The 27,997-nt window shown below is 41.2% G+C and overlaps 1 protein-coding gene and 1 long non-coding RNA gene across 14 annotated transcripts in view; one reads left to right on the forward strand and one right to left on the reverse strand.

The window, feature by feature from the left end:
* TMCC1 (transmembrane and coiled-coil domain family 1) overlaps positions 1–27,997 on the forward strand; it is a 155,650-nt gene that overhangs the window by 104,463 nt on the left and 23,190 nt on the right. For 12 of the 13 annotated variants that reach the window (XM_070776884.1, XM_070776883.1, XM_070776890.1 and 9 more), the window contains one exon: positions 26,441–27,375. In XM_070776884.1, coding sequence (XP_070632985.1) covers positions 26,441–27,375 — 935 coding nt within the window. Of the gene's footprint in view, positions 1–16,875; positions 17,017–26,440; positions 27,376–27,997 lie in introns of those variants that run through there. The other variant, XM_070776895.1, reaches the window with a different exon arrangement.
* Positions 15,635–16,689, reverse strand: LOC139178661 (uncharacterized). The gene is made up of 2 exons (XR_011563082.1): positions 16,554–16,689; positions 15,635–16,400 (listed from the first exon to the last, which is right to left on the reverse strand). It is a non-coding gene; the product is annotated as an uncharacterized lncRNA (long non-coding RNA).

Here is a 27,997-nt window from a genome sequence, read left to right on the forward strand (position 1 = left end):
GATTTACTCTAGAGATTTGGATAATTTCAAAGGAACTCTTTTAAAATCATACTCTGGTGTCACTAGAATGTTTCATTAGATGCTGTTAGGACTGTAGTAATTGTTTTCCTTTAAAACAAATGGAAATTGGCAGTTGAAACCTACCAGAAAAGCTCTTGATTTGGGTTTTATGAAATGGTGAAAGTATTTTTTAAAGCCTGAATTTTAAATAAATTAATCAATAGCAACGAGGTTGTGAGTTTTAAGTTTTTCTTTGAGTTTAGAAACTGAACTCAGAAATGCCTTTTACCTTCCACTGTCTTTGTTTCTGAAGCTATGATCAAGATCATTTTTCTCTATCAGGGCATTTTGCAGACCATGTAGCCTGTTTGCCGGTTTTTATACACTGAGTGAAACATAAATACAGTTGATTTTTTTGGCCTGCACCATCTGGTAAAAAAGTAAATATCTCTAACTCAGTGCCTATCACAACATCTGGCTCAGAGTAGGTGTTTTATAATTATATTCGTGAAATGCTGTGATTGGGAGAAAGATTTCCACAGAAGGAACTCAGAGAAAACTTCATGAGAGCATTGGCTTTGAGCCTTTAAAGGCTCTTGGATGTAGAAGGGCATTCCAGGGTGAGAGAGTTTCAGCAGGCAAGGCCCAGTAGTGATGGATACTGTACGAATGTTACACGTGTTTACAAACCATCCCAGTTCTTGTGAACTGCTGTCACAGTGTGAACCCAAAGACACTGGACAAAAATGAAGCTAGCAAGGAAGCTACCTTCCTTTAGGATGGGTAGCATAAATGAAGCATCTCCCTTGGGATTTGGTTTGTCATATGATGTAGGCCAGCCTACGAGAGCATCAGAGATAGGCTGAATAGCACAGGTAAGCAAGTGGCTTACCCTCGCTGAGCCTTAATTTCCTCTTCATTAGAAATGAAGCCAGTGAATAAGTAGAGGGCCAGGTGTTCTGTGGATTAAATGAAGTAATGTATATGAAGAGCCTAGTACTTAAAAGGTCACTGTGCTTCTGGTGGTTATCGATAGTAGTAGTTGTGATTAAAAATAGTGCTACATTGGGATGTAAAGACATTTCATCATCCAAAAAAATTGATGGTGCCTTACAACATAACAGCTTTGTGAGTGTTTCTAATTCACATGTCAGTTGCATATACTTCACAGTGCCACTTGTGTAATGTGAATACAACTTTGTTTTTCTTATTTCGTGATAAAATATTTTACTCTGAATACTTTATATAACATGTAGAGGAATAGCTGCATATTCACCAAAGATTCACCATAATAAATAGCATGAAGTACAGGTGACACTTTTCTACAGAAGTCTTTTATTGGAATGTTTAATTCTTTTTTTAATCCCTTATTGCAGCCTTCATAGAATTCTCAACTGCTCATGAAGTTCAGGTTTGTGCAAACTAAGAGAAAATCTTTCTAAGAGAGTTGATTCAGCCAACAATTTTATCACAAGAGGCTTCACAGATGAGGAAACGGGCTTAGTAAGACTTGTCTACACAGGTTATTGGTGCCAAAGTGGGTATTCAGTCTACATTTTCTTCTCTCCTTGACTCTGAATGCTTTCTTTGGTATATACCATTCTGTCTGTAACCAAGTACATCTGTGCAATAAATCTGTATAGATCTTAAGAGTCGGGGTAGCTGAGAACACAAGTCCTGTTAGAAATGTTTAATCAAGAAGTGACTTTTTCAAGTTTTAACGGCTTTTCAACAAACTTTAACAGTTTTTTTTTTTTAATATAATCCACATATAATACCCTTCACCCATGGAAGTTTATAGTTGCACGACTTTTACTTTATTCAGTTTCACAACTGTCACTGTGATTAATTTTAGAACATTTTCATTACCCCAGAAAGAAAGCCCACACATCCCAGCCATTACTGCCAATCTTATCATTCCCCTCAGCCCCAGGCAAGCACTAATCTAGTTTCTGTCTCTGTGAATTTGAATGTTCTGGACATTTTATGTAAATCAAATCATAAAATATATGATCCTTTGTGACCGGCTTCTTTAACTTAGCATTCTGTTTTCAAGATTATACGGTATGTTATTTAGCAGTATTTCTTTATTAGTGCCAGGTAATATTCAGTTATATGAATATCACATTTTATATGTCATTCATCAGTTGATAGACATTTGAGTTGCTTCTTTTTTCACGAATAATACTGTTGTGAATGTCTGGGTACACGTTTTTCTGTGGACGTTTGTCTTCACTTCTCTTGGGCATGTGCCTCTAAGTGGTGTGTTGAATCACACGGTAATGGTCTGTTTGATCGTTTGAGGAACTGCCAGACTGTTTGCCGCAGGGACTGTAGCATGTCGCATCCCCGCCGGCAGCCTACGAGGGTTCCACTTTCTCTGCATTCTCACCAATTCTAGTTACTATCGTCATCCTAGCTAGGTGTGAACTGGTATTTCATTGTGGTTTTGATTTGTATTCCCTTGAAGGCTAATGATGTCGAGCATCTTTTTAATGTACATTTTGGCCATTTGTCAGTCTTCTATTGAGAAGTGTCTATTCAGGGCCTTTGCCCATTTGGGTTTTCTCGCTAACATTTAGTTGTAATAGTTCTTTATATATTCTATGTACAGTTCCCTTAAAAAGCTTATGATTTGCCAAAAGTTTTTCCCCTTTCTATGGGTTGTTTTTTCATGTTCTTAGTGGTGCACTTTGAAGTTTGTTGTGGCTGTTTTATCTGTTTGTTCCTTTATGGCTTATGGTTTTGCTGTTACATCTAAGAAACCATTGATTAAATCCAAGGTCATGAAGATTTACACCCATAGTTTTAGGTCTTACATTTCGATTCTTGATTCATTTTGAGTTTATCTTTTATATTTTGTGAGGAAGAGTCCAACTTCATTCTTTTGCATGTTGATAGCTACTTGTGTTGGTATCATTTGTTGAAAAGACCATGAGTCTTCTTGGCAAAGGAAATTATTCTTAAGCATTGCTTTACGAAGAGAGATGTAAATGACAGAAATGAAAAAATTCTGATCTGGCTTCTAGGTAAATTATGTGAAGAGTGTGAGGTCAGACTATTTAGATCAGAGAGTCCTTTCCCCATGGTAGACAGTTGGAAACCAAAAGATGAGACATTTGCTCAGGAGAAATTACAATATTGGAAATAGAGAGTGAAGTTGTAGTGTTAGAAGTCTGTCAAGAAATAACTAAATGATCTCAATTTATTTTGCTGAAATAAGTCATGAAATCTTCAGTTTATTAGGATGAATGTATAGAGAAGCTTTGAAGGTTTGAGTATGCAAAAAATATATATAAGCTAAAGAAAGTCAATATAGAAATAATAAATGACAAAGATAGAGCATGAGAAATATAATTTATAATTTTATTTCCTCCAAATAAACACAGAAGCACAGAAATAGAGGCAAATAACTGAATGGCAAAATAGTGGAAAGAATGTTAGGGAAGAGTCAGAATTCCTTGGTTCTAATCCTAACCCACCCCAGTTATGTAATCTTGAATAAGTCAGCCTTCAGAGTAGTCGCTAATATTTACTGAGGCCCTGCCATATACAGGAATTGTGCAGATCTCAAGTTCCTTTTTTGTAAAATGGAGATTATGTCACATTAATTGCTTTGAAAACTTCTGTAAAGAGCCATGTACATAGAAGAGATTATTCTTGAAATTTGGGTTTATTCACTGTAGCAGCAGTATCTGATAATCTGTATGTCAGTGCTCAGAAATGTGTGCTGAAAGGTGTGCTATATCCTTATTTTGATGAAGAAACTGACGTTCAGTGGTTATGAAAGTTGGACAGTCAGTAATCAGTAGAGTCAATTCTAATGTAGTTTTTCTTGATTTCTTTATACCACCTTGACTTTGGCTTGAAAGATGGTATAATAGATCCTGATGGGAGGGGGAGTGGGAGGGAATAGGGTAGCACCAATGAGATTTAATTTCTTAGACATGAAAGCTTAGGATGTAATTCCAAAGGGGTGATTAGTCCTGAGATTAGTGATCTCAGTGCTGAGGTGGAACAGAACCTTGTGTTAATAAGGTCAAAGGTAAATGCCATTTGACTAACTGGTAAGTCCCGGAAGAGCTAAATGTTCTGAAGCACAGTCATGTAAGAGTTTATCCATGTGTCTGCTGGAGTCCTGGACAGTTTTCTTCAGGAGGCAGAGCGGGGACAGAGCAGCAGTGAGATGTCTGAGTGGGGAGTAGAGGTAAGTGCCAGAGGGCACAGTGCCACAGCTTGTGGAGATGGGCAGACTTTGCTTTGGACCATGAGGATGTCACTTCTTAGAATTTTTTATTTTTTTACTTGAATTGATTTTCTCATATTCATACCTTTTGAAGACCCTTGTCACCCCACCCATAAAGTGCTTGTGATTCATTTTTGAATGTGAAACTAAGCAGATCCTGAGTACTTCATAGCTCTGATCGTTCTGCTCTTTCCACACTTCTTGTCCTTTCCCTGGTGGAGTTGAGAAATACTATTTGGACATGTAAGACCAATGAGGAGAGCACAGCACCCCACTCAAGTATTCTTGCCTGGAGAATCCCATGGACAGAGGAACTTGGCAGGGTGCAGTCCATGGGGTCGCAAAGAGTCATACTGCTGAAGCGACTTCGCACCATTACAGGTAACACTGAAAAGAGTACAAGACCAGAAAAGAGCCCAAGAAGAGAACAGAACAGCTTTTATTCATTGATTTGAGCTGTGCCGTTATCTTCTTGATGACAAGCACAGAGTTCAGGCTTGAGTTGTTAGCCTCTGCCACTGCTGAATGAATAAGCAGCAGACATGCTTCTCCCCGATGCAGTGCGGCTGTTGGAGACATCGTCAGCTGGCACAGGGGAAGCACAGAACTTTGAACTCACACTCTGCTTTGCAGACTTTCAGTTTCTGCGTAGAAATCCGTGGCGGTTGGTGTCTGTGAGAACAGATCTGTGAAAGGGAATTAACGTGCATGGGGCCCATGCTTTAGGTGAGGCGGCCTGAAGCGCTTGAAGGTGAAATGAGAGTCCCAGAAGTCTCAGAGGCCTGAGGTGTTCTTATTTATATTGCCGTGCATGCCAGAAATGGCAGAACTGGGCTTCAGAGGACTCGGGAGACGTTTGCGGGAAAGCTGATGCTGTGTGCTGACTGAGGGTGTGCATCTGCGTGTTCATGTGTCCATTGCTCCGGAGACTCCCCTGATAGTCACGCCTAACCCCACCCCTAGTCCGGAATCCAGTCTTTTCATCAGAGCTTTGTCTTTTTGAGAATGATGAAAGGATTGGGTCACTCTGGTCTGGAGTAAACCTTCCGTGATACAAGGGAGACCACAGAATGGGGAGGGTTGTCTGCACTGTGTGTCCTGTGCTTTTGTCTTGACGGAAATTCCATCTCCTGGTTCCTTTTTCTCTTCATGATTTGTGTGTGTGTGTGTGTGTGTGTGTGTTCCCCTTATTTCAGGGAAAAATTTCTAACAGTACAGTTATATACATTCTTGGTGACCTAAAAAGAAATGGTAATGTGCGCTAGGTCTGCAGCAACTTCTGCCTTTTGGGTATTTGGGAGAAATGAGGTTTTTAAACCATCTCTTCAGTTTCAGCGTATCTCTAACACCAAAAATATTTTTTTTTAGAACATTCTCCCTTCTTCCTTTGTAAAGTAATAGAAAAGTTTTGGGGCTCCTCGGCTAGGTCACAGTGTCCAAACGACTATGCCTCATTTAGAATAGAATCTGGACATTATTTGTGATACAAAACAAAATAACCAGTAGTTCTTAGAATTTCCCACTTCCTGCTCATTTCCTCCAGACACAAAATAGGTTTGAGGAACAAAGTTTTCTCCTAATGTTTTGACCTGCCTGTGTTTGGGATTCAGAGTATTTTGGGTGCTTATTGCTTAACTGGGCTGAAGATCACCTCATGTGACAGCATAGATCCCTTGTTTTGGAATTGCCATTACTTTCTAGAACAGCCACTCTGTACAGCAGCCAACATGCCCTGGGTCCTCTTGCTTCATATTACAGTGATCCTGCTTTGTCAGGGTAGAATTCAGCCTCACAGGGCTGGAGTCAGTCTCTGCTGACCTCATGCCACAGTACAGCATGTTCAAATCTGGGAGAAACCCGAGGGTTCTTCGGCATATTCCTCCTCCTTCTCCCTCACAAGCATGGAACCCTCACTCTCCTCGGAAACCGTATGTTGTATATGTGTGTGTATCTGTCTTTTTTTTCCTCAAATCTCTTCCTTAATCTTATAATTCTACAGCTTTAAGTGGGGGCTGGTAGCTGAGACAGACACAGGAAATGCTTTGAGCTGCTGAAACTTCGCATTTTTCAGCAGTAGATCTCAGCCCCGGGCATTTGCTATTTTGGGACTGACTTGTGTGAGGTGGCAGTAATGGAGAGGCGTATTCTGTGTTTCCTAGTTGTTCATTTTACCCCTAGGTATTTAGGTAGAACGCACAGAGTGTTCTTTGGCTGTGTGGGCATGCTCAGCTGATACCACAGTGTCCCGTGCTGCCGTATGACGGGGCTGCTTCAGTGCAGAGTAAATGTCATCCTCACTCTCTCAGGCTGAGTAGTTCTCCAAAATTAAGTGTTTTCTTCAGAGAACCAGAGTTTCCTTTGCCTTTGGCAACTTGGGGAAAGCTTGGGTTAAATTTGAAGATACCAGGCATGCATAACCAATCACGATTTGGATTAAAGCCATTTGAAATATTTCTCACATTAAAAAAAGAAAAACAAAACGGTTCTTATTACTCAGCTACTTGTTTTTCATGTATTTTTCCCAAAGACTTGGCAATTTTCTGAATTGTAAAGTTGTATGCACATATTTTGGTACTATGTCTCGGCATCAGTGGAGCAAGTCCCTGAGATTCAACTGGATGGGAGGGTGACCCAGCTTCACAGCGAATCCACCATTTTCACATCTCATCCACAGTCAGGAGTACAAAGTGTGGCTAACAGCTGTAGTTTACCATGATTTTTTGGTGTGTTGTGGGTTTATAAATAATACATAGATCTTTTCTAAGAGATACATGCTGAAGCACACAGATTCTGTACAGTTTTACCTGATCCTAAAGCTGATATGTATTATTGTTTGTTGTGAGCCACTGTATTTAAGATCCAAATAGATTTTTCACTCTGAAGTTTGGTGTTAAGTCACTCTCCTATTCCTTACGGTTGATCACTTTAAATGCCAGCTTTATTAACAGATTTGTACCTCTGCTCTGTGTCCCCCCCCCCCCCCCCCTTTTTTTTCCTGTTGTTTGTTCTGTATCTTGGATTTTAAAACCCTGGCACATCTCTGTTTGTTCTGAGGTTATAAAAGGTCAGTTTCCTTATCTATGTTTTATTAAGAATGCAATCCCAGGTTGAATGGGGTGTTCAGAAGAAAAGAATTCATAGGCCTGCCCTGAAAGGATAGGGGGTGGAGACTGATAGTAAAACAGAAGTTAACTCCTTTTTCTTCGTTATTGACAGTCCAAAAAGAGGAGGAAAACGTAAAACGTAATCTGAATATTTTTAATTGACATTGTTTTGTCTGTGTATTGCCTTAATCCATGAGTAGAGAAAATCTTGCCAAAATCACTTAGTACCTGAGTGAATAATTTTAGATTAAACTTGCATCTCTACGCATGTCTCTCACTGACCCAAAGTATTCATCAAATCTGCGAAAGTGAAAGTCACTCAGTTGTGTCCGACTCTTTGCAACCCCATGGACTATACAGTCCATGGAATTCTCCAGGCCAGAATACTGGAGTGGGTAGCCTTTCCCTTCTCCAGGGGATCTTCCCAACCCAGGGATTGAACCCAGGTCTCCCGCATTGCAGGGGGATTCTTTACCAGCTGTGCCACAAGGATCCTCTCATTGAAACAATGATTAAAATGTTCAGAAAAGAGGTACTTGCTCTAGCTTCTGGATACATCAAACTGCTGTAGATAGGGGTTTATGTATAAACTCTTTGCATGAGGTTGCAACATACTTTATGAAAACTGCAGGATAAACATTTTAAAGGCACAGAACTCTAGAGGGGAAAACATATCTGATTCTAGGAAAGAATTGGAGATATTACAGAACGCATTGCTTATATATTGAAGTTGTATTTGTGTTTTAAATATTACACAAGATAATATTCCCAGATGTTGACTTAAAGATGAATAATTTGCTTTTTCCTTCTTTAATAACCCTGCAACAACACACATCTATATAAATTGCCTTGATTTTCTGTACGAATGCCCAGAATTTATGGTGATAATTATTTGGTTCTGTACAGATGCTATCTGTCATTTAAACAGTTATTTACATTGGACTGTCACTTTATTAAATGGTGAAATTTCAAATGATAAAACTCCCCTCCCATCTCAACTGCTGCTTGACCAACTCTCATCGTTTCATGGGGCTCAGAGTGCTACATAAAGGTCAGATTCCCTAGGAACAATGCCTATGAAACAGTGCAAAGATCTGCCCACAGTATTTTGTAATTGTGGGATTTCTTTGTAATTGATTCGAAAGGAATAGCTAGAACAGTGATTTCAGTGGTGGATGAGAAGTGTACAGCACAGCAGCAGAAGACTGTTCCGCAGGGCAGCGTCTCCCTACTCCCAGTGCTCAAAATGCTTCCCTTCTCCTCCGGAGAATGTTTTACATCCCTTAAGACTGTGAGAAGAAAAATAGGTTGAGAGCTCTGACTTAATGCCTAAGAACATTTGTCACCGATTATTTTAATTCATGCCAGAAATTACTGTATGCCAGAGTTCCAGTATATCCTATCTGAAACAGAGGGTGATGTAGACTGATCATTTGTTCACTGAACAAACAGTTGTTGGAGAATCTGTTTTCTATCAGAGTTTGGGAGTTGAGATGGCTCTCTGACCTCATGCAACTTCCACTCTAGTTGGGGAAGATGACAACAAGTAATAAGCCTAATAAGTAAACGAGGAGTACATTGGAGAGGTATGGGCTGTAGTCCCAGTCCTGCCAGAACCAGATGGGAACTTGGGGATTTAGTTAACATGCCAGAGCTTTTATTCCTCACTTGTAAAATAAGGCTATTTCACAAGACAGCTTCTCAAGATCGTTAGATTTTAGGACGTTTCAGAATATATGTGTATAGACACATATAGATTGGTTTTAGAAATAAAGTGACACATCTTCCTATGACTCTCAGAAATGGTCAGAGACACCGATCTCAAACTTATTTTTCTGTTTCTAGGCAGTTAATAGAGTTAAAAAGCAATTTCTTAACTGATTATTATTCAGTTACAAACTACTCATAGAAGATAAATGAAGGAGTTTACTGGACTTCAACTAGTACTACTAGTACAGAGGAAAATCTGGATTTAGACAAAGTTTTCTAACTCTGGATAGGGTAATTATTTACTTTCAAAAGCATTCATTCTAAATTCTTTATATAGTCACTTTTAAGTGTAACACATTTTCAAATGTAATAAATATTATTCCATATTAAATCCTTAATTTGCACATTATTTTGCTGGAACAAAATCTTCCTTAAGTGAAGAGTTGCATATCTTAATTTACATGAGGTTGATCTCTGTGGCCTGGGCTTCCCAAGGGGCTCAGTGGTAAAGAATCCTCCTGCCAATGCAAGAGACGCAGGTTCGATCCCTGGGTCAGGAAGATCCCCTGGAAGAGGGAATGGCAACCCACTCCAGTATTCTTGCCTGGAAAATTACATGGAAAAGGATCATGGCTGTGTCTAGTCCATGGGGTTGCAAAGAGTTGGACATGACTCGATAACTGAGCGTGAGCACAAATCTCTGTGGCCTACAAATTAATAGGAATTTGAAATTAAAAAAATACAGTGAAATGAGTGTAACCATATGGTGTATATATGTATTCTAAACATTTTACTTGATCCAAAGTTGCTAAAACACTAACAGTCTTAAGATTAAAACTTAAACAGTTCATGCTTCCGTTTTTTATTAATGTTAAAATTAAGGGTACAGAAATATTTTCTGGCTGCTATTAATTCTTTGAAAAATAGACAAATTTTCAGTCTCCTTAGCATTAAGTTGTTACTATTCCAGACCTGTGGTTAGGCATACGTAAATAAGTACTTTGTAAAAGAAGCCCATAGGGAAGGCACTAAACAGATTTTCTAAGTTTGATTATCCTTAGACTAAGCTCATTCCCTTTTTTAATAGGATTTCTATAGTAGTAGAGATATTCTGAAGACAGGACATCTAGATTTCAGCAGTACATTTAACAGAGTTTTTCATGGTACCTTTTGAGGGGAGGAAATTATAATTGATTATTCATAACTGAGTCAGTGAATGAAATAGTGAAGATTACTAACTTGGATAAACACCATCCTGGAACACGGTCTCTGATGGTTTGCTGCAAAGTGCTTCCGGTCCTCTTCAACCTCTTCATTAATCCGTCACTAATGACATTGCTATGCTTAGTCAGGGTTGAAGATGTCAAGCAGTTGAAAAGAGTAATTAAAATTTTGAGCTGTAAAGTTGGAATTCAGTGGTATTCTCAGATGTAAAGCAGAAGTCACCACATTATATGATTCAGCTGTACCATATTTATGTGATTTATGGAAAGGTCAGCTGTTCTTAACACCATTTTCAATTAAAGAGAAAATACCAAAGAAGTGAGTTAGAAATGCTGTGAGTAGGTTCTCTGGCAATCTCTTAACTCAAAGTAATTTAGATCCTATAGCAAAAAAGGAAGTCTTTACCTAGTGGGATCTTAATTAACCTAAATCAGACGAAGCTCTTGTTCTATTACAGTACATTTTAAGAATTAGGTTGTCTTAGTCATTCTTTGAAATTAAAATTCTGGAAAAGTGGCATTATTAATATTACCCTAACATTAGGATGTTATAACAGAAACATTGTTTTTGATACAACATAAAACACCCTGAGAGAAAACAGAGTTCCTAGTAGTTGAAAAGAATACGAGAGATGACTAACAATATTCCCATCTCAATTTTGTTTACAAAAAGCCACCAAAAGAACATTTGTTATCAGTTGGTCACGAGCAAATTTGTTTTATTAAAGTTCTCCCCTTAATGTGCAAGACAAAGCACTAAGTTATTAGGAATTTTAATTAGGACTTTTCCTTTCCTACTCCCTAGATTAAAGGGCTGCAAATTCTATAATACCATATAAAGCCTTCAGTTCAGTTCAGTCGCTCAGTTGTGTCCGACTCTTTGTGACCCCATGGACTGCAGCATGCCAAGCTTTCCTGTCCATCACCAGCTCCCGGAGCTTGCTCAAACTCACGTCCATCGAGTCGGTGATGCCATCCAACCATCTCATCCTCTGTCATCCCCTTCTCCTCCTGCCTTCAGTGTTTCCCAGCATCAGGGTCTTTTCCAATGAATCAGTTCTCTGCATCAGTGGCCAGAGTATTGGAGTTTCAGCTTCAGCCTCAGTCCTTCCAATGAATATTCAGGACTGATTTCCTTTAAAATTGACTGGTTTAATCTCCTTGCAGTCCAGGGGACCCTCAAGAGTCTTCTTCAACACCACAGTTTAAAAGCATCAATTCTTCAGTGCTCAGCCCTCTTTATAAAGTCTTAACAGTCGTCTAAACTGTAAAGGTAAAATTAATTTGACTGTAACATAGTTTGCAAAATTAATTTTTATCAAATCATTATAAGATAAAAAGTAATTTTGTCAGAAAATATTCTTGGGAAGATGGAATATGTTTTTTTCCCTGAGTGTGCCAAAGTCAAGAACAAACTACAGACAGTTCCATATTGATTTTCTAAATAATGGCTTGAGAACAGAGGCCTTCTATAGTTATTGCTTCTTAGACTTATATGAGAAATTTGTCTCCAGATTTTAATTGTGAATGATTTCACCCCCATTTCTAGTAAATTTCACTTAAATACTGAGTAGACGATCTTTTGGGGCTTCCAAAGTAGTACGGTGGTAAAGAATCCACCTGCCAACACAGGAGACGCAGGTTCAATTCCTGGGCTGGGAAGATTCCCTGGAGTAGGAAATGGCAACCCACTCCAGTATCCTTGCCTGGAAAATCACATGGACAGAGGAGCCTGATGGGCTGTAGTCCATGGGGTCACAAAGAGTCAGACATGACTGAGCATACACAGAGACTGTCTTCTAAGGTCTCTTACAACTCTGGCTTGGAATTCTGTGGAGAAAAAAAAAATCTTGTAACTCTGCTTTTTATGTGCTTGTGGAATATCAGAAACTAAGGGAATCCTTAAAGGCCTAAAATTAATTCATAAGCAAACACTGTCCAGCAATCAGAGGTGGCTCTGTGAAACATTGAATACAAAAAAATGGAAGATTCCAATGCAGAAACTAGCCACAACTATCTGTAGATTTAAATATAACATAAGCATGTATTTGAGGTGATATGATGTTATATTCTTATTTCTTACGGATTAATTCACTGGACATTTATTGAGCCTACATTGTAAGCTTAAATAAACCATAATGGAAAAGAATATGAAAAAGAATATATATATACACACACAACTGAATCACTTTGCTGAACACTAGAAGCTGACACAACATCATAAATCAGCTGTGCTTCAATTAAACATTTTTAATAGAATAAAATAAATTAGTATCTGAAGGGACATTAATTCTCTATACTTTGTTTGTTAGAACGTGTTTATTGCCTTTGGTAGATGTCCTGTTATCCTCCTTGTCCCCTTCCTTTTCCCCTCTGTGGTTATAATGATAAGTACACTACTGCTGTGTGTACATCTACTCTACATACATCGATCCAGTTCACTGAAGCTCTAGGAGTGAGTTGTTTCCGGACTGTAACTTCGTGAACCTGTGCTTATTCTATTTTTCAAGATCAGTGCAGATTCTTAATCAGCCATTTTGACTACCATTATCCTGATGTGAGTCTTTGACCTCAGCAAGACTTGTTCTTCACTTACACACTGTTCGCATTTACTGTAAACACACTTGGGCCAAAGGATGTGAATATTTGGCTTCATATTTGTTATACATTAAACGTTGACACTAGTCATGGAAATGTCTCTAGGACGTCCTTTTTGGATCAGAATTGCATGTCTTCAGTTAATTGTCTCGAACAGCAAGGCAGGTAACCTGGTTAATTTCTGAAGAAGGCGGGTGCCTGTATTCTTTTCCTAAAGCTTCATATTCTGGTATTGGCTTTGGCACTAATTCTGTTGCTCTCCTTTCTGAACTAATTGGTTCTAAGCAGTAAAAGAAAGCACTTGCCTTATTTAGAGATTCATATGACTATACTAATCTCAAAAGATTTTAAACTCCTTTCCAGTTACTTTCTTTGTCACTTTTCTGCTCCCCCACCCACTGGCTGGTTATGAGGGGTTGCTTTTGCATACAGAAAGCTGCTGAAGTCAAACAAAACCTCCCTCTTACTGAGTTGAGTGGGAGCTTGCTAGTTAAGGACTTTAGGTGAGCCTGTAACCTACTGGAGGAGGGCAAGAAAAGAGACTCCTTGAGGAATGCACGGCCAGCTGTTGCCACAGGTCTTGACTTCAGTGCCTCCCTTGCAAATCTATCCTCTGCTTTCTGCTATTACAGACAGTAACTGATTTATTAGATTTATCATTTTTCTTCCTCGATTCAGCTTTCCTTTTACCTATCTTTGGCCACTTTGGGAAAAGTTTATCCAGCCAGTCATCAGGCATCAGCATCAAGAAGGTCAGATGCTTTACAGAGCAAAGTTCCTCAGTCTTTGGACATTTTTCCCCAGTGGATCCTTCATGAAGTATCGCGAAGGGTGAAAGAGAGGGAGAACTTTAGGCATTTTGTCCAAAAAATAAAGTAGTATCCATGAGATCTTACAGCTGAGATAGGTTTTAATAATAGAGCAAAGCCTCTAGAATTAGTCTTGGTTTATGTTAAGGGTATCTTTTGTCTGGGATTTGCTTCCAAATCATTGCATGGGAGGGAGGAAAGACCAGCCATGAGTTAATTAATGTTGGAAACACTGTGTAGGATTCAGTATCCTCTGTACTTTTACACATATTTGAAATGTTGCATAACAAAGAAGTTTTTAAAAGGCATTCTTTCCCCAAGAGTTTTTTAGAAAGATAAAATCTATTTCCTATAAAATTTCAGCATTCCCCCCAGTACTCAACAGTGTTGAACACAGTAAAAATACTGTTGTAGGTTTGTATTACTGAGGGAAAAAATATTTTCTTGTCTCATAAATCCTGAATTTAGTAGTTTTTTTTTATTATTTTTATTTCCAGATTATTGTATTTATACTACAATGTTTAAAAGGATTTCGTAAATTAGATTCTAGTAAAATTTGTGTTCACCTTTGTTTCTTTCTAAGGGCATATTCAGTAAACTTTAATCAGTGTTGAGAAGTCTGAAAACCAGTCAATGAAAAACAGTTTTAAACAGTTTCTTTGAGACTTCTCTGGTGGTCCGGTGGTTAAGAATCCGCCTGCCAATGCAGGCGACACAGGTTCAGTCGCTGGTTGGGGAAGACCCCACATGCCCTGGAGCAGCTGAGTTCATGGGCCACAACCACTGAGCCTACACTCTAGAGCTCGTGCCCTGCAACAGGAGAAGCCACTGCAATGAAAAGCCCATTCACAGCAATTAGAGAAAGCCCACGCACAGCAGTGAAGACCCAGCACAGCCAAAAATAATATATAAAGCTAAAAAAAAAGTTTCTTTGTAAATTAACATTTGAACATTTTAAGACGTTTTTAAAGGAAACTTTTTGTGTTATCAATAAAATATCCCTGATATGTCTTTGGGTGGTATAAAGGAGCCTGTTTTCTGTCTGGGTCCTAACTTGACTTTACTGGTAAATGCCAATTGAATCCTCAGTGTCTTCTATTTTGTCAAGTTGATCACGCTTATTCAAATATCTATGCCTGTTGAGATGCTGTAACTTTGATCTAAAGCAAGGATTGTTGTTGTTGTTCAGTTGCTAGGTCATACCTCACTCTTTCCAACTCCATGGACTGTAGCCCTTCAGGCTTCCCTGTCTTGCACCATCTCCCAGAGTTTGCTCAAACTCAGGTTTGTTGATTCGATGATGCCATCTCAACCTCTTCTGCCTACTTCTCCTCCTGCCCTCAGTCTCCCAGCATCAGAATCTTTTGCAATGAGTTGGCTCTTCGCATCAGGTGGCCAAAGTATTGGAGTTTCAGCTTCAGCATCAGTCCTTCCAATGAATATTCAGGACTGATTTCCTTTAGGTTTGACTGGTTTGATCTCCTTGCTGTCCAAGGGACTCTCGAGAGTCTTCTCCAGCACCACAACGTGAAAGCATCAGTTCTTCGGCGCTCAGCCTTCTTTATGGTCCAACTCTCACATGCATACGTGACTACTGGGAAAACCATAGCTTTGACTAGACGGACTCTGCTTTTAATACGCTGTCTGGGTTTGTGAAGCAAGGATTAGCAAGCTTTCTTTTTTCTTTGTAAAGAAGCAGAAAATAAATATTTTAGGCTTTGAGAGCCACAAGAGTACTCTATTATGTGTTCTTTTTGTTTGTTTGTTTTTGTTCTTAAAACTCTTTAAAAATTTAAAAATAGTTCTTGGTTCTTAGGTCTTTTGTAAGAACCTTATTAAAACAGACAGAATTAGACAATTGATTTTTAATTAGATGTTTTACAAAATAAAAGTTACAGATTCAAATGTGAAAGGTTTTATTCAAAGGAAAAATTGTGACTCTCATTCAAATTGAATACACGTGTCAAAGATTTTATTTGTCTCACTAATTCACCAATTATTAGGAAGCAGTAAGATATTAAAATGAGAATTGGACTTAAGGAAGTTTATATTCTCTACCAGACAGAATTGACCTGTTTCTCATCATCAGCACTATCCACAAGGTAATTTCCATCTCTACAGTTTTAGAATAACCTAGCCGGAGACAAAGACGCAGAATTTATACTATCGGATAACTCCAAAATATCTGATAGACAACACCGGGTAGTCCCTTGAAAGGACACTTAAATTTTTTCTTTTTTTTTTTTTTTACCACTTTACTGTTTCGCAATTTCTGCTGATAACCTCCCATCCCTCTTGTGATCATAAATAATTTACAAAGATTTTTCTTGATCACAAAATAGTTGGTTTCTTTAGATTTGACCTGATTATTGCGGTAAGAGTGCTAATTAATCATGCAGACATCCTTGATGGGTTGTTTTAGGGTAAATCCCAAAGTGACTTTTTCAGGGCAGGAACAGTCTCTTGAAGACATTTTCTTCTTTCATGCAGTATCGTGAGTATTCCATAAATAGTATGTGATGGTACAGGAGCTGAGCTCAGGTTTACGATTGTGGGGTTTTAATCTGTTACTTACACTTCAGAGAGCTTATTGCTTTTCATTCAGAAGCTTTTTTTTTCCTGTTGTCCATAGTGAAAAAGACTTCAGGGTCTTCTGCTCTGCACAAGAAGTCTGTCTTTGCTCAGTTTTCATTTAAATGACTTCGTAAACCTAAAATGAAAAATAAGAGAAGAAACTTTAGAAAAGCATAGAAATTTGTCCTGGCAATCTTTTAGTCTTCTGTTGAAACATGGATTGTTTTTTCTTTGTCTTTGTGGAACCAAGCTCCCTAAACAGTGTTACCCTATTTAGAATATTTTTTACCTCCTTGAGCTGTTCTCTGGTTGTAAATGAGAGTACAAATGTGGATGGTGAATGAACGTCCTGTAGCTTTAAGCCCAGCCCTTTGGATGCTTTTGTCTTTTATAAAAGATGCTCACAGCTTGGAGAGGAGCGGCAGATACTGTCTGTGATCTCCGGTCTCAAACTGTTCATTTGCATTCAGCTCTAGCAAACTGTGCCCACACCCAGGCACGCGCGTGCGCGTACACACACACACTCTCTCTCTCACACACACGGATGCTTGTTTGGCAGAAGCTTTCTGTTTGTTCAGCACAGAGTCCTTCCTCCCTGGCTCCCCAATGTAGAAAGCTCCAAGAGCTGACACGGGAGACAGAAGCAGAACAGTACGCAGGCCGTACTGCAGGGTGGTGGCTATGCGGGGATGTTGATGTGGTGTGGCTGTACCTGCCTGTTCTGTGAAAGGCACTTCTCTGAGGCTGTGAAGGTGAGAAGCCCAGGGATCAACTAGAAGCTTCATTTCGGCTGGCTGTTGGTGGGGGAAGGCATTCCCAGTGGTAGCTGTCCTCATTTACCGCGTTATTCTCGGAAACCAAGTATGTGCAGCCGTGACAGACTCTGCCACAGCTCGTCTGCAGTTTGGAAGCTGGGACAAATGGAAAGAGCTTATAGCCAAAAGAGGTTGTGATTGTTTGCGCGATCCAAGCTTGCGCTGGCAGTGCACAAATGAAGGATGAGCTTTGTGGCAAGCAAAATCAGCAGACTGCCTGACAGGGGGCTTTGGTAAGATAAATGTGTCGCTTATGTTTTGGGTCTCCACCCCCCGCCCCGGCCCCCTCCCCTTTTTTTGTTTTTTGTTGTTGTTGTTTCTACTTTTCTGTATCTGCTACATAGAATTGCCTCTTAGCAATGACTAAAACATTTTGCAGATTCACATTTGATGGAAAGGGATACCCAAGGGAGCCAGAAAGGAAGCCATTATTTCTGGTCATTCAGTTCTGTGACCTTCAGAAATAGTCATCAGGTTTTCTCAGATATCCATGAGGTGGTAGAAGCTAGGAATTTCCAGAGCAAAGAACACTAACAATTAGATAGCCTTTTTCTTCTTTGAACAGTCATAGTTAACCGCCCTCCCCCCATTTTTTTTTTTACAGCTTTCCCTGTGGCCTGAAGTGGAGAAGAAAAAATAAAGGCTCTGTGCTCTTATTTAATTGTTGCCACTGGAACAGTAATAGGCTGAGAATTATAAGTATGGAGGTAGAGGAAGGCAGGTTGAAGAGTCTGCTATTTTCATAGCTGTGCGTTGGTGGGTGTTTGTCTTCGATTCATTATCTTTGCTGTTCGGTATCAAGTGGTTGGTTAATGCTTTATCTCTTTGCCTGTACTGTGATTTAATCCCTTTTGTGTTCTAGTTTGTACAATTTTGCTTTGCCAGACCCAGTTCCATCATTATGAGCCCTTCTGTTACTGTTAATACATATTAGCCTTTTTTAGAGAAAAGATAGTTGTATAAAGAAGCCCCGAAATATTTATGGACCCCCAAGAAAGATAAAGATATTTATCTCTTTAAAATCTAGAGTTTGCTTTCAGCAAATTTTGGAGTCTGGATTTGGGGCTCTTTAGTAAGCATGAGTTTGAGCAACCTCCGGGAGTTGGTGATGGACAGGGAACCCCAGGGTGCTGCAGTCCATGGGGTCACAAAGAGTCGGACACGACTGAGCAACTGAACTGGGCTGAATAAGCATTTTTATTGCTAGTTAAAGAAATAGTTACATTAGGTCAGTGAAATCTTACCAGAATCACCTTGCCCTAATCTGCTTTAAGTTGTATCCTGTTTCTTGTGTTTTGCTGAGCACAAAGGTTTCCTATTCCCCAGCCTTTCTTGGGCAAGTTCCACTGGATAGTGCGGTGGCTGTTTTACTAGCCTGCCTCAGACCTTGTCCTTGAGCCCCTCTTCTACCCAGTAGAAGAGCCAAGTTTTCTAGCTGCTTAGAGTGGGCAGAGAAAAGATCCATTGACACCTGGCTTTTTGCTGACTCATTGCTTATGTAAGCCTGGTAAATACAGCTATCCATACACTCCATTTGGTTACTGGGCAGGTGGCCCCTTCTTTTCTGGTCTTTTCCTCTCTCATCCCATCCCTGTGCTTCTTCCTTAAACGTTTTTGATAACACAGTCTCAGTCCTTCACCAAGTGAGTTGTGAGAAGCAATGAATAGACAAATCTTTTTTCTCTTTTTGAATTGTCAGCTTAACTGTGTAGTTTCATCTTGATTATGATCATTCAAATTGTATATTTTGTCGGCACATGAGACCTACAGTAATAAGACTTCTCTTCCTTTGTGGCCTAGTTAAGTAACAGCATCCTTTCTGTCTCTGAGAACTCAGTTTCAGTGCCCCTGTTCAAAGAATTACTCTGTGACCTTCCAGTCTAAAGTAGGTTTCTCTGTCTTACATTATTCCTTTTCTCGCAGCACTCTGTCCTTTTTCTTTGTAGCACTTTTCGCAATATATCTCATTTGATTACTGGTTTTTTCTCTCTACCACTTTTCCCGACTTAGCACTCAGCGTCATGAAGGAAGAGACTTTATTTTGTTTGTCAGTATATGCCCAAGCGCCTAGCAGAATGCCTGGCTGAGACTTGAAGAAAGGACAGTAGGCAGTACTGCAAGAGTAAAGATCCCGTGGTGACGTTGACTGAAAAAATGCACAACATCAGAGTTGTGACTTGAGTTTTATTTGGGAACATAATGAGGACTATAGCATGGGAGACAGTCTCTCAGATAGCTGTGAGGAATTGCTGCAAAGGGAGGGGTGGTGTTAGTGTATGTGCGATTTTGGTAACGGGATTCACGCATACGTTTTTACAGACAGTGCTGCTAGTCTAGAGCAGGTTACTGCTGGTCACGAGAAGCAAGTGTCTGCACTAATGATTTTAGTGCTTTTCGAGATCTGAAAAGATGCAGGAAATTGGGGTCATAAAATCTTTTCCTGAAAAGTATCTTTAACTATCTGAAGGCCAGTTCTGCCAGTTTTTCCCAGAGCACAGAGTCCCTCATTCTTGATTTCTGGTCTGAAACACTTTCAGGACGTGTTGAAGATCAGCGATCACAGTGGCCAGTGACCTCATCTTTGTAGAGACAGATGGCGAGCAATAACTTTTTATCCACCGTGAGAGAAGAAAGGATGTGCAGCAGCGCCTGAAAAAAGCCACAGTGTCTGGAGTGGGAGGAGCACGCTATGGGATGAAGCTAGAGAGAGATCCAGGGCCCACTCACGTAGAACTTTGTCGACCGAGTTCAGGTTCTTGTTCTTAATACTTCAAGAGTGTGGGAAGCTACTAAAATAATGTAAGGATTGGGTGGTTTAGGACTTCCTTTTTTTAATATTAAAATCTTCAGTTTAATTGAGGGCCTACATGAATACAGGTAGATCAGTCAGTGTGAGTGATTCAGCAGAGAGAGGACAAGATTTTGTCCTAAGAGTTTGATGGTAGAAATAAGTAGAGATGGGTGGCGAGTATTATACTTTGATGGAAATTTGGAAAAGAATGGATAGGACTGGGTATTGGAGTGGATACAGGTAGAAGGCAGGTGATGTCAAGGATGATTCCTGGGCTTTGGCATGGTTTGGTTTTGGCTTTTGTGACCTGATGGATGGGGCTTTGCGGCTGGCTCAGTGGTAAAGAACCCACCTGCCAATGCAGGAGACACAGGAGCTGTGGGCTTGATCCCTGGGTCGGGAAGACCCCCTGGGGAAGATGGCAACCCACTCCAGTATTCTTGCCTGGGAAATCACATGAACAGAGGAGGCCGGTGGGCCACAGTTCATGGGGTTGCAGAGTCAGCTGCAGCTAAGTGATTGAGCGTGCACTGAAATCCATACTAGTCACATCTTTATGCTGTTTTTTTCATAGTAGAATTAAAATTTTTTAAATTTTTTATTGACAGTATTTTTAATTGATGTGTTTAATTTAGTTCTTTTTTTAAGTTACTGCTGTCCCATTATTACTCTGAAGTATCAGCTAGATTATATCCATTATGTTCTATTTGAGAACGTTGATTTATATATCATCGATTGTAAGGACTTTAGCTTTTACTCTGACCAATGTGTGGAGCTACCAGAAAGTTAAACATATTGTGATCTGACTTAGGTTTTTAAGGACTGCTGAAATATTTTTGACTGTAAAAATATTATTGCTGTAATAGTGTAGGAGATGATTGCAGTCATGCAGGGAAGAACTGATAGTGTCGTAGACCAGAGTGGCAGCAGCTGAGGTACAATGAGAAGCAGGCAGATTCTGCAAGAGCCTGAAACATTTTGCTGCGGCAACATACTACGCATGTTGGTAACAGCGCAGGCTCCGGAGCCAGGCTCCCTGAGTTCAAACAGTGGTTTGGCCACTTCTTTACTTTGTGTTCGTGGACAACTTAAACTCTTTATGCTTTATGATTGCATGGATCAGTAAAGTAGCCATTACCGAGATGGTAAAGATTGCAGGGGGCACAGGTTAGGAAGATGTCAGGAACTCAGTTTTGTATGTTAGTAAATTTGAAGTGATTGTTAGACATCCAAGTAGAGATAGCAGGTGGGGAGTTGGGTATATGAGTCTAGAGTTAAGGAAAGTATGGGCTACAGTATACATTTGGGAACTGTTAGCAAATGCATTATATCTAAGACCATTTAAAGAGAAAGAAGAGTAATCAAGCCATAAAATGGAGTTGAGGGTGTACAGTTTATACAGCGCCTCCTTAGAGCTTTTTACTCCATATGTAAGCCTAACAATAGCCAGTCCAGAGAGAACCAGATTATCACAAACCACATGGAGCTTTGCAGATTCTTTCATTGCTTTTTAGACTTTTGTTTTATCAGACTTCCTTGAAATAAATAGGATTAAGCTAAGGCTTAGAAATCTTTTGTCTTAATTAGACTGTGTCCTAAGAGTATTTGTGGGAAATTAACTTGTAAAGGGGAACTCATTGGTGGCAGTTTTATAGATTTGCTTATCCACACGTGGGTTTTACTGATACATGCATTCTTAAATCTTCAGCAGTGAAAGCATTTTTCTGTGTCACTTTTTCTTTTGCTCGTTAGCACCTGCTCAAAAACTAGAAAGTCACTTTAGTATTAGCAGATCTGTGTGCTTCAGACTAGTCATTCTTCATTCTGAGGATTTATGAGAAAGATTTTTGAAAAACCCATACCCCAAGTCACTATTTCTTTTTCACAAAAGTTAAAACCTTAAAATTAGAAGGAAACAGGGATCATCTGTTCCAACTGTCAGTGCATCCTCATGTGACAGTTCTAACACTCAGGCGTGAAGTCTCTGCTTGAACATTTCCAGTGGCATACGCGACCTGATACCTGAAACCCCTTGGTTAAGTTGAACAGTGAATCTGTGCTTACAGAAACAGCTCCTAACCATAAAAAAGCAGCATATAATTTTATACTTACACCGTCAGTTCTGTGGTTGTAGGTTGCCTGTGATCTCTTTCTATTCTGTTCTTTCTTTCTCTTCCTCCCTCCCTCCCCCACTATCCCGGGCTCACACGAACCCATCAAATCCACGAATCAGGCCTGAAGTACAGCTGGCAGTGCTCATCCTCAGAGCTGTGTTTCATACAAGCAGGAAAACAGTTCTCCTGTGACGGAGCCTTCTGAGCAGCAGCCCTGGATCCCATAATGGAGTCTTTGCAGTGGGCTGGAGCAGGGTGGGCCAGAGAGGACCTTAATCATCTCAATGCATATTCAACTCAGGCAGTAGCTTTTCCTCAGCAGCCTTGGAGAAATGTGTATCATCTGTTGGAAGGTGTTTTTCTTAAAAAAATTCTGACCTTTGTTCCATTCATAGTCACATAGGCTCAGTCACTGCATGGTGTATGAGCTCTAAAAGGATCCTTTGAAGGACACGCTAGCAAGCATTTATATTGAACCCCTACTGGATATTTTCTTTTCCAAGGCATTGCGATACCTTCTCAGGGCACAAAGATGAGTGATGACCCCATCCCACAGGAACCGTCAATAGAAGCAGCCCACTCAAACAATCGTATCAGCATAATGTGATCGGCACAGTGATGCAGGCGCATAGATGTGTGGGAATAGAAAGGAAGAGCTGTGACTCCAGGGGCTCCCCTGGTGGCTCCAACCGTAAAGAATCTGTCTGCAACGCAGGAGACCCGAGTTCAATCCCTGGGTGGGAAGATCCCCTAGGGGAAGAAATGGCAACCCACTCGAGTATTCTTGCCTGGAGAATCCCCATGGACAGAGGAGCCTGACGGGCTACAGTCCACGGGGTTGCAAAGAGTCTGACACCACTGAGTGACTGCACACATGAATCCAGCTGGGAGCAGGAGGCCGTCAGGACAGATTCCCGGAAGGAGGTTATGCCTGGACTGGGTTCCCTTCAGCCAGGAAAGGAAAGGAGATTGTGTCCTTGAAGGCAGAAGACTGGACGTGTGAAGCTGTGCGCCCTGGCCGGAGAGCTGCATTCCAGTTGCGCCCTTAGCATACATAGATTCAAATGGAGTTTCCATTACTCCCAAGTGACCCATGGTACAGTTTTGGGTTTTTTTTTTTGGTCATCAAGTGACCTCTCTTTCTCCCTTTTTCTTTCTGCCCCCTCCCCTCTTCTCCCGATTTCTCTTGCTCTTCTTCATTTTTAAGAATAGTGCCTGCCAAAATTGGGAGGAGTTACTGGGTAACCCAGGGATTCATGGTCTCAAGTCTAAACTACCCATGTGCTGAAACTGAGGGTTAGTCTTCTTTCTCGATGCTGAGGACAGGGGATTCTGTCAGCAGTGTTCTCGCAGGCATATTGCTTATGCTAAGTGGGAATCAGGCACGGGAAGGACGCAGTGGGGCTCCAGACAGCCCAGATAGAGAAGTCAGAGTAGAGAGAATCTAGATTATCTCTTCAGTTGCTGTGCAGGGAAGTAACATCACATCTAAACTGTGATCATTTGTAAATGATTATATTGAACCTTTATATGTGTGTGAAGTCGTTCAGTCGTGTCCGACTCTTTGCGACCCCGTGGACTGTAGCCCGCCAGGCTCCTCTGTCCATGGGATTCACCAGGCAAGAATACTGGAGTGGGTTGCCATTTCAAATTGCAACCCACCTCTATATAGGTTTTTGCAGTTTTAGCGATGGAATCAAACCTTGATTCTGAGAGCAAGGTCCTATTCTGTTGCACAGGGAACGATATTCAGTATTCTGTGATAAACCATAATGGAAGACAAGGTATATATGTGTGTATAACTGAGTCACTTTGCTCTACAGCAGAAATGAACACATCATTGTAAAATAGATATATTTCAATAAATAAATAATAAATACATTTAAAACACCTTGATTCTAGTCCCAACAGTATCTTTTGGGCAGTATGATCCATGTGTGTCCTCCCAGAGTAACAGTGACCCTTGATTTCCATGTCGACACTTCCTCAGACAACAGGATGCGTAGAAGTTGATATTCAGATTGATAAGAAAGAGCCTAAGAAAACTAGACCATGCGTAAGCTTGTGGTCCTCAGTCTAGAGGTGTTTCTTGTTTGCCTTCCTGTTACACTGGTAGATGGGGAGCTGTCAAGCATAAGCACACAGTCAGGATCATGTAATTATATGCACGGTAGTTATGGGATCTGAAATCCCATTCAGAGAGAAAATCACGCTGTGGGAGCTCTGTGCAGCCTGAGAGAGTGACCCTGAGGCCCTGAGCAGAGTGGGTTTCCAGGAGCTTCTCTTGCAACTCTGGGCAGCTCAGTTAGCTGGAACTCTGGCTCATCTTCACCTCTGCTGCCTTCCCCCTGGCCCTTCCATGCTGATGAGCAGGCACCTAGAGATGAGCAGGGTAGATGGAAAAGGGATCTGACACGGTTATCGTCCTGCTTCCTGACTCTTGTGCATATCCGTTTCATTAGTGGAGCATAATGTCATTTTTGTTACTTGTTTCAGTTAGAGATTATCTTTTGCTTTTATTTCAGCATACAGTAGTTCACTTCTGTTCATCTGGAAGGAAAATAATACTGTTTGCTATTCACATCAGTGGTAGTATACTGAACCCAGTTGCGAACTGCATGCATCTTAGAGATCAACATGGTCCCTGCTCAGACAGCAGACTGAGGAGGTACAGCCAAGATGGGAAAGGGAGAATGCGTCTCTAGACTGACAAGTTAATGGTCAGCATTTCATGAATATTTCAGATTTGGTGTATTATTGTCATTACAGAATTATTGATTTGGCCTTTCAGAATATGAGAGTAACCTCTATATAGTTCTTGCTACCATCTTGTTTACTGGTAAACAAGATTAGGGATGGGAAACAAGGAAAAGAATGTGCCCTTCTTTCTCCAGGGTGGTGAACTTGTACATTGTCACTCCTAGTGGGAATTTTTTTACCCCACAATGGTTATTTCATTATTTCTTACTGTTACTACTCAATAGAGAGCAGTGTCTAAAGCCTTTTTGCATGGTTGTCATTGTTCAGTTGTGTCCGACTCTTTGTGACTCCATGGACCTCAGCACACAGGCCTTCTTGTCCTTCACTATCTCCTGGAGCTTGCTCAAACTCGGGTCCATTGAGTCAGTGACGCCATCCAACCATCTCATCCTCTTTTTGCATGGGCCCTGCCCTAATTCATCACCACAAGCCACATCCAGGCACACCTTTTGGAAGGGCTTTTTTTTCCTGAGTTAGAGAAACTCAACCTTCCCTTAGCTTTGGCCTGATGGTTTTGAAGTATGATAGTTGAAGTTTTCAAATCTGAACAATTTGTCTTCTTCTTTGGCTCCCTTGAATGGGTGCACACACACACAGGAAGATAGTCATTATATGTGTTTTGGAGTCCCTTGCCTAATCAAAATCTTTGAGTAGACAGAACACATAAAATTTGAACTTCACAAGGCCTGAACTTAGTCCCTGACTTGTTTAATTACTTACTTCTTCTGTCTCTCTCCCAGACAGTTCGTGTTACCTTGCCCAAGCTTATCACAGCTACTTGTGATCTGGGCTTTTAACTTGCAAGCCCTTACCACGTTCATGCTTGCTACTTTTAGCAGGACCTTCCCATTCTCCCTTTCACATGCCACCAACTTCCAATTTAGTGTCCCTGTTGGAACAGACAGAATGATTCCGTACCCCTTGATGTGGTTTGATTAAAAAGACACGTGATAACAATTGGATTTTTATATGTAGCCACTTAAGTTACCTTTCTCACCAACATTTTCAGATGACTGTAATCTGAAAGCAAGAATTGGAATACAGTGGCGTCTGAATACGGAGACAATTTTCATATGATTAAATTGAAATGCAGATGTACTATGTTGTACATAGATAAACTTCTAAACACAAGTATGTGTGCTGAGTGTGAATTAATTCATACTTTAAACTCATTAGGAGAGCTTTATTATGTAAAGCAGTACTGTAAGAAATCCTCTAGCAGAAGACCTTTTGCACAGATTCCAGCCTCTGCAAATCTTTTCTCATGTATCTGTTTTGCTTAAAGCAAAGTGTGTTTGTTTGGGGACAGTATCCAAGAGGGTGAGGGGGCTGGTACAGGACAGGAGGAACTGGGTCAGCACTCTGTGCTGAGTGGGCGTCCCCAGTGGCTCAGCGGTACAGAATCCACCTGCCAATGCAGGAGATGTGGGTTCGATCCCTGGGTGGGAAAGATCCCCTGGAGGAGGAAATGGCAACCCACTCCAGGATTCTTGCCTGGAGAATCCCATGGACAGAGGAGCCTGGTGGGCTCTAGTCATGGGATCGCAAAGAGTCAGATAGGACTGAGTGATTTAAACAATTAGAACAATGCTCTGTGCTGAGTAGGTGAACTTTTTCAATACGTTGGGGCCCATCAATGGTGGAGAGCGAGTCCTCCTGGGCTCCTTCTAACCTCCCCCTCTTGCTTTCACACCAGATCGAGCGGTTGGAAGTGAGCAGCCTCGCCCAGACCTCCAGTGCGGTGGCCTCCAGCACAGATGGCAGCCTGCACACAGACTCGGTGGATGGAACCCCAGACCCTCAGCGCACAAAGGCTGCTATTGCCCACCTGCAGCAGAAGATCCTGAAGCTCACGGAACAAATCAAGATTGCACAGACGGCCCGGGACGACAACGTGGCTGAGTACCTGAAGCTGGCCAACAGCGCAGACAAGCAGCAGGCCGCCCGCATCAAGCAGGTCTTTGAGAAGAAGAACCAGAAGTCCGCCCAGACCATCCAGCAGCTGCAGAAGAAGCTCGAGCACTACCACAGGAAGCTCCGGGAGGTGGAGCAGAATGGGATCCCCCGGCAGCCAAAGGACGTCTTCAGGGACATGCACCAGGGGCTGAAGGATGTGGGCGCCAAGGTGACCGGCTTCAGCGAAGGCGTGGTGGACAGTGTCAAGGGGGGGCTGTCCAGCTTCTCCCAGGCAACCCACTCGGCCGCCGGGGCCGTGGTCTCCAAGCCCAGAGAGATCGCATCTCTGATTCGTAATAAGTTTGGCAGCGCCGACAACATCCCCAACCTGAAGGACTCTTTAGAGGAAGGGCAGGTGGACGAAGCAGGGAAGGCCTTGGGGGCCATTTCCACCTTTCAGTCCAGCCCCAAGTATGGGAGTGAGGAGGACTGTTCCAGCGCCACCTCGGGCTCAGTGGGCGCCAACAGCACCGCCGGCGGCCTCGCCGTAGGAGCGTCCAGCTCCAGAACCAACACCCTGGACATGCAGAGCTCAGGGTTCGATGCACTGCTGCACGAGGTCCAGGAGATCCGGGAAACCCAGGCCCGACTCGAGGAATCTTTTGAGACCCTCAAGGAACATTATCAGAGGGACTATTCGCTAATAATGCAGGCCTTACAGGAGGAGCGATATAGGTAAGTGATACGGAATTCAAGTCCTAGATGTATGACAATGTCTGTGTTAACACACTCCTTTCTCAGTTCGCCCCGCCCTCTTCCTCTCATCCCGTGCCCACAAGTCTGTTCTCTGTGTCTGCGGAGACGCAGCTTTAAAAGGCCTGTGTAGAGTCTTTCTCTGGAGTTTCCACAGCACTTTAGATATGTTGTCTGATGTTGGCATGAGTTCTTCTCAGAGAGAGCAAAAAAGAGGCCAGAAGAGTTAAATGACTCCTTATCTCACACCAGTCACTGTAGCCCTCCCGTCTTCAACTTCCAACTGGAGCCAAGGCTTTCCACCTACTTACTTATAATCCCAGCACCACAAACCATTGCAGCCCATAGCTCTACTACATGAAACTGAAAAGATCTATAATCCTCTGAACTCTGTAGAAATCAAAGATAGAGCTCAGCCAAATGTAGTGAACCTTGTAGATATTTGACTTTAAACACACGTATCTGGGCAATTGATACAGAAAGATTTCGACTGGAAATAAATCTAGATAAGCCTGTCTGTTACTTTCATGAATTGCCAGCTCTTTAAATGAGAGTGGACTTAAACATGAAATGGTTCTACGGTAGTTAGAAAATTCTCCAAGGA

This window comes from Bos indicus, chromosome 22 (genome assembly GCF_029378745.1).
Source record: "Bos indicus isolate NIAB-ARS_2022 breed Sahiwal x Tharparkar chromosome 22, NIAB-ARS_B.indTharparkar_mat_pri_1.0, whole genome shotgun sequence".
In the NCBI taxonomy this organism is placed as follows: domain Eukaryota; kingdom Metazoa; phylum Chordata; class Mammalia; order Artiodactyla; family Bovidae; genus Bos; species Bos indicus.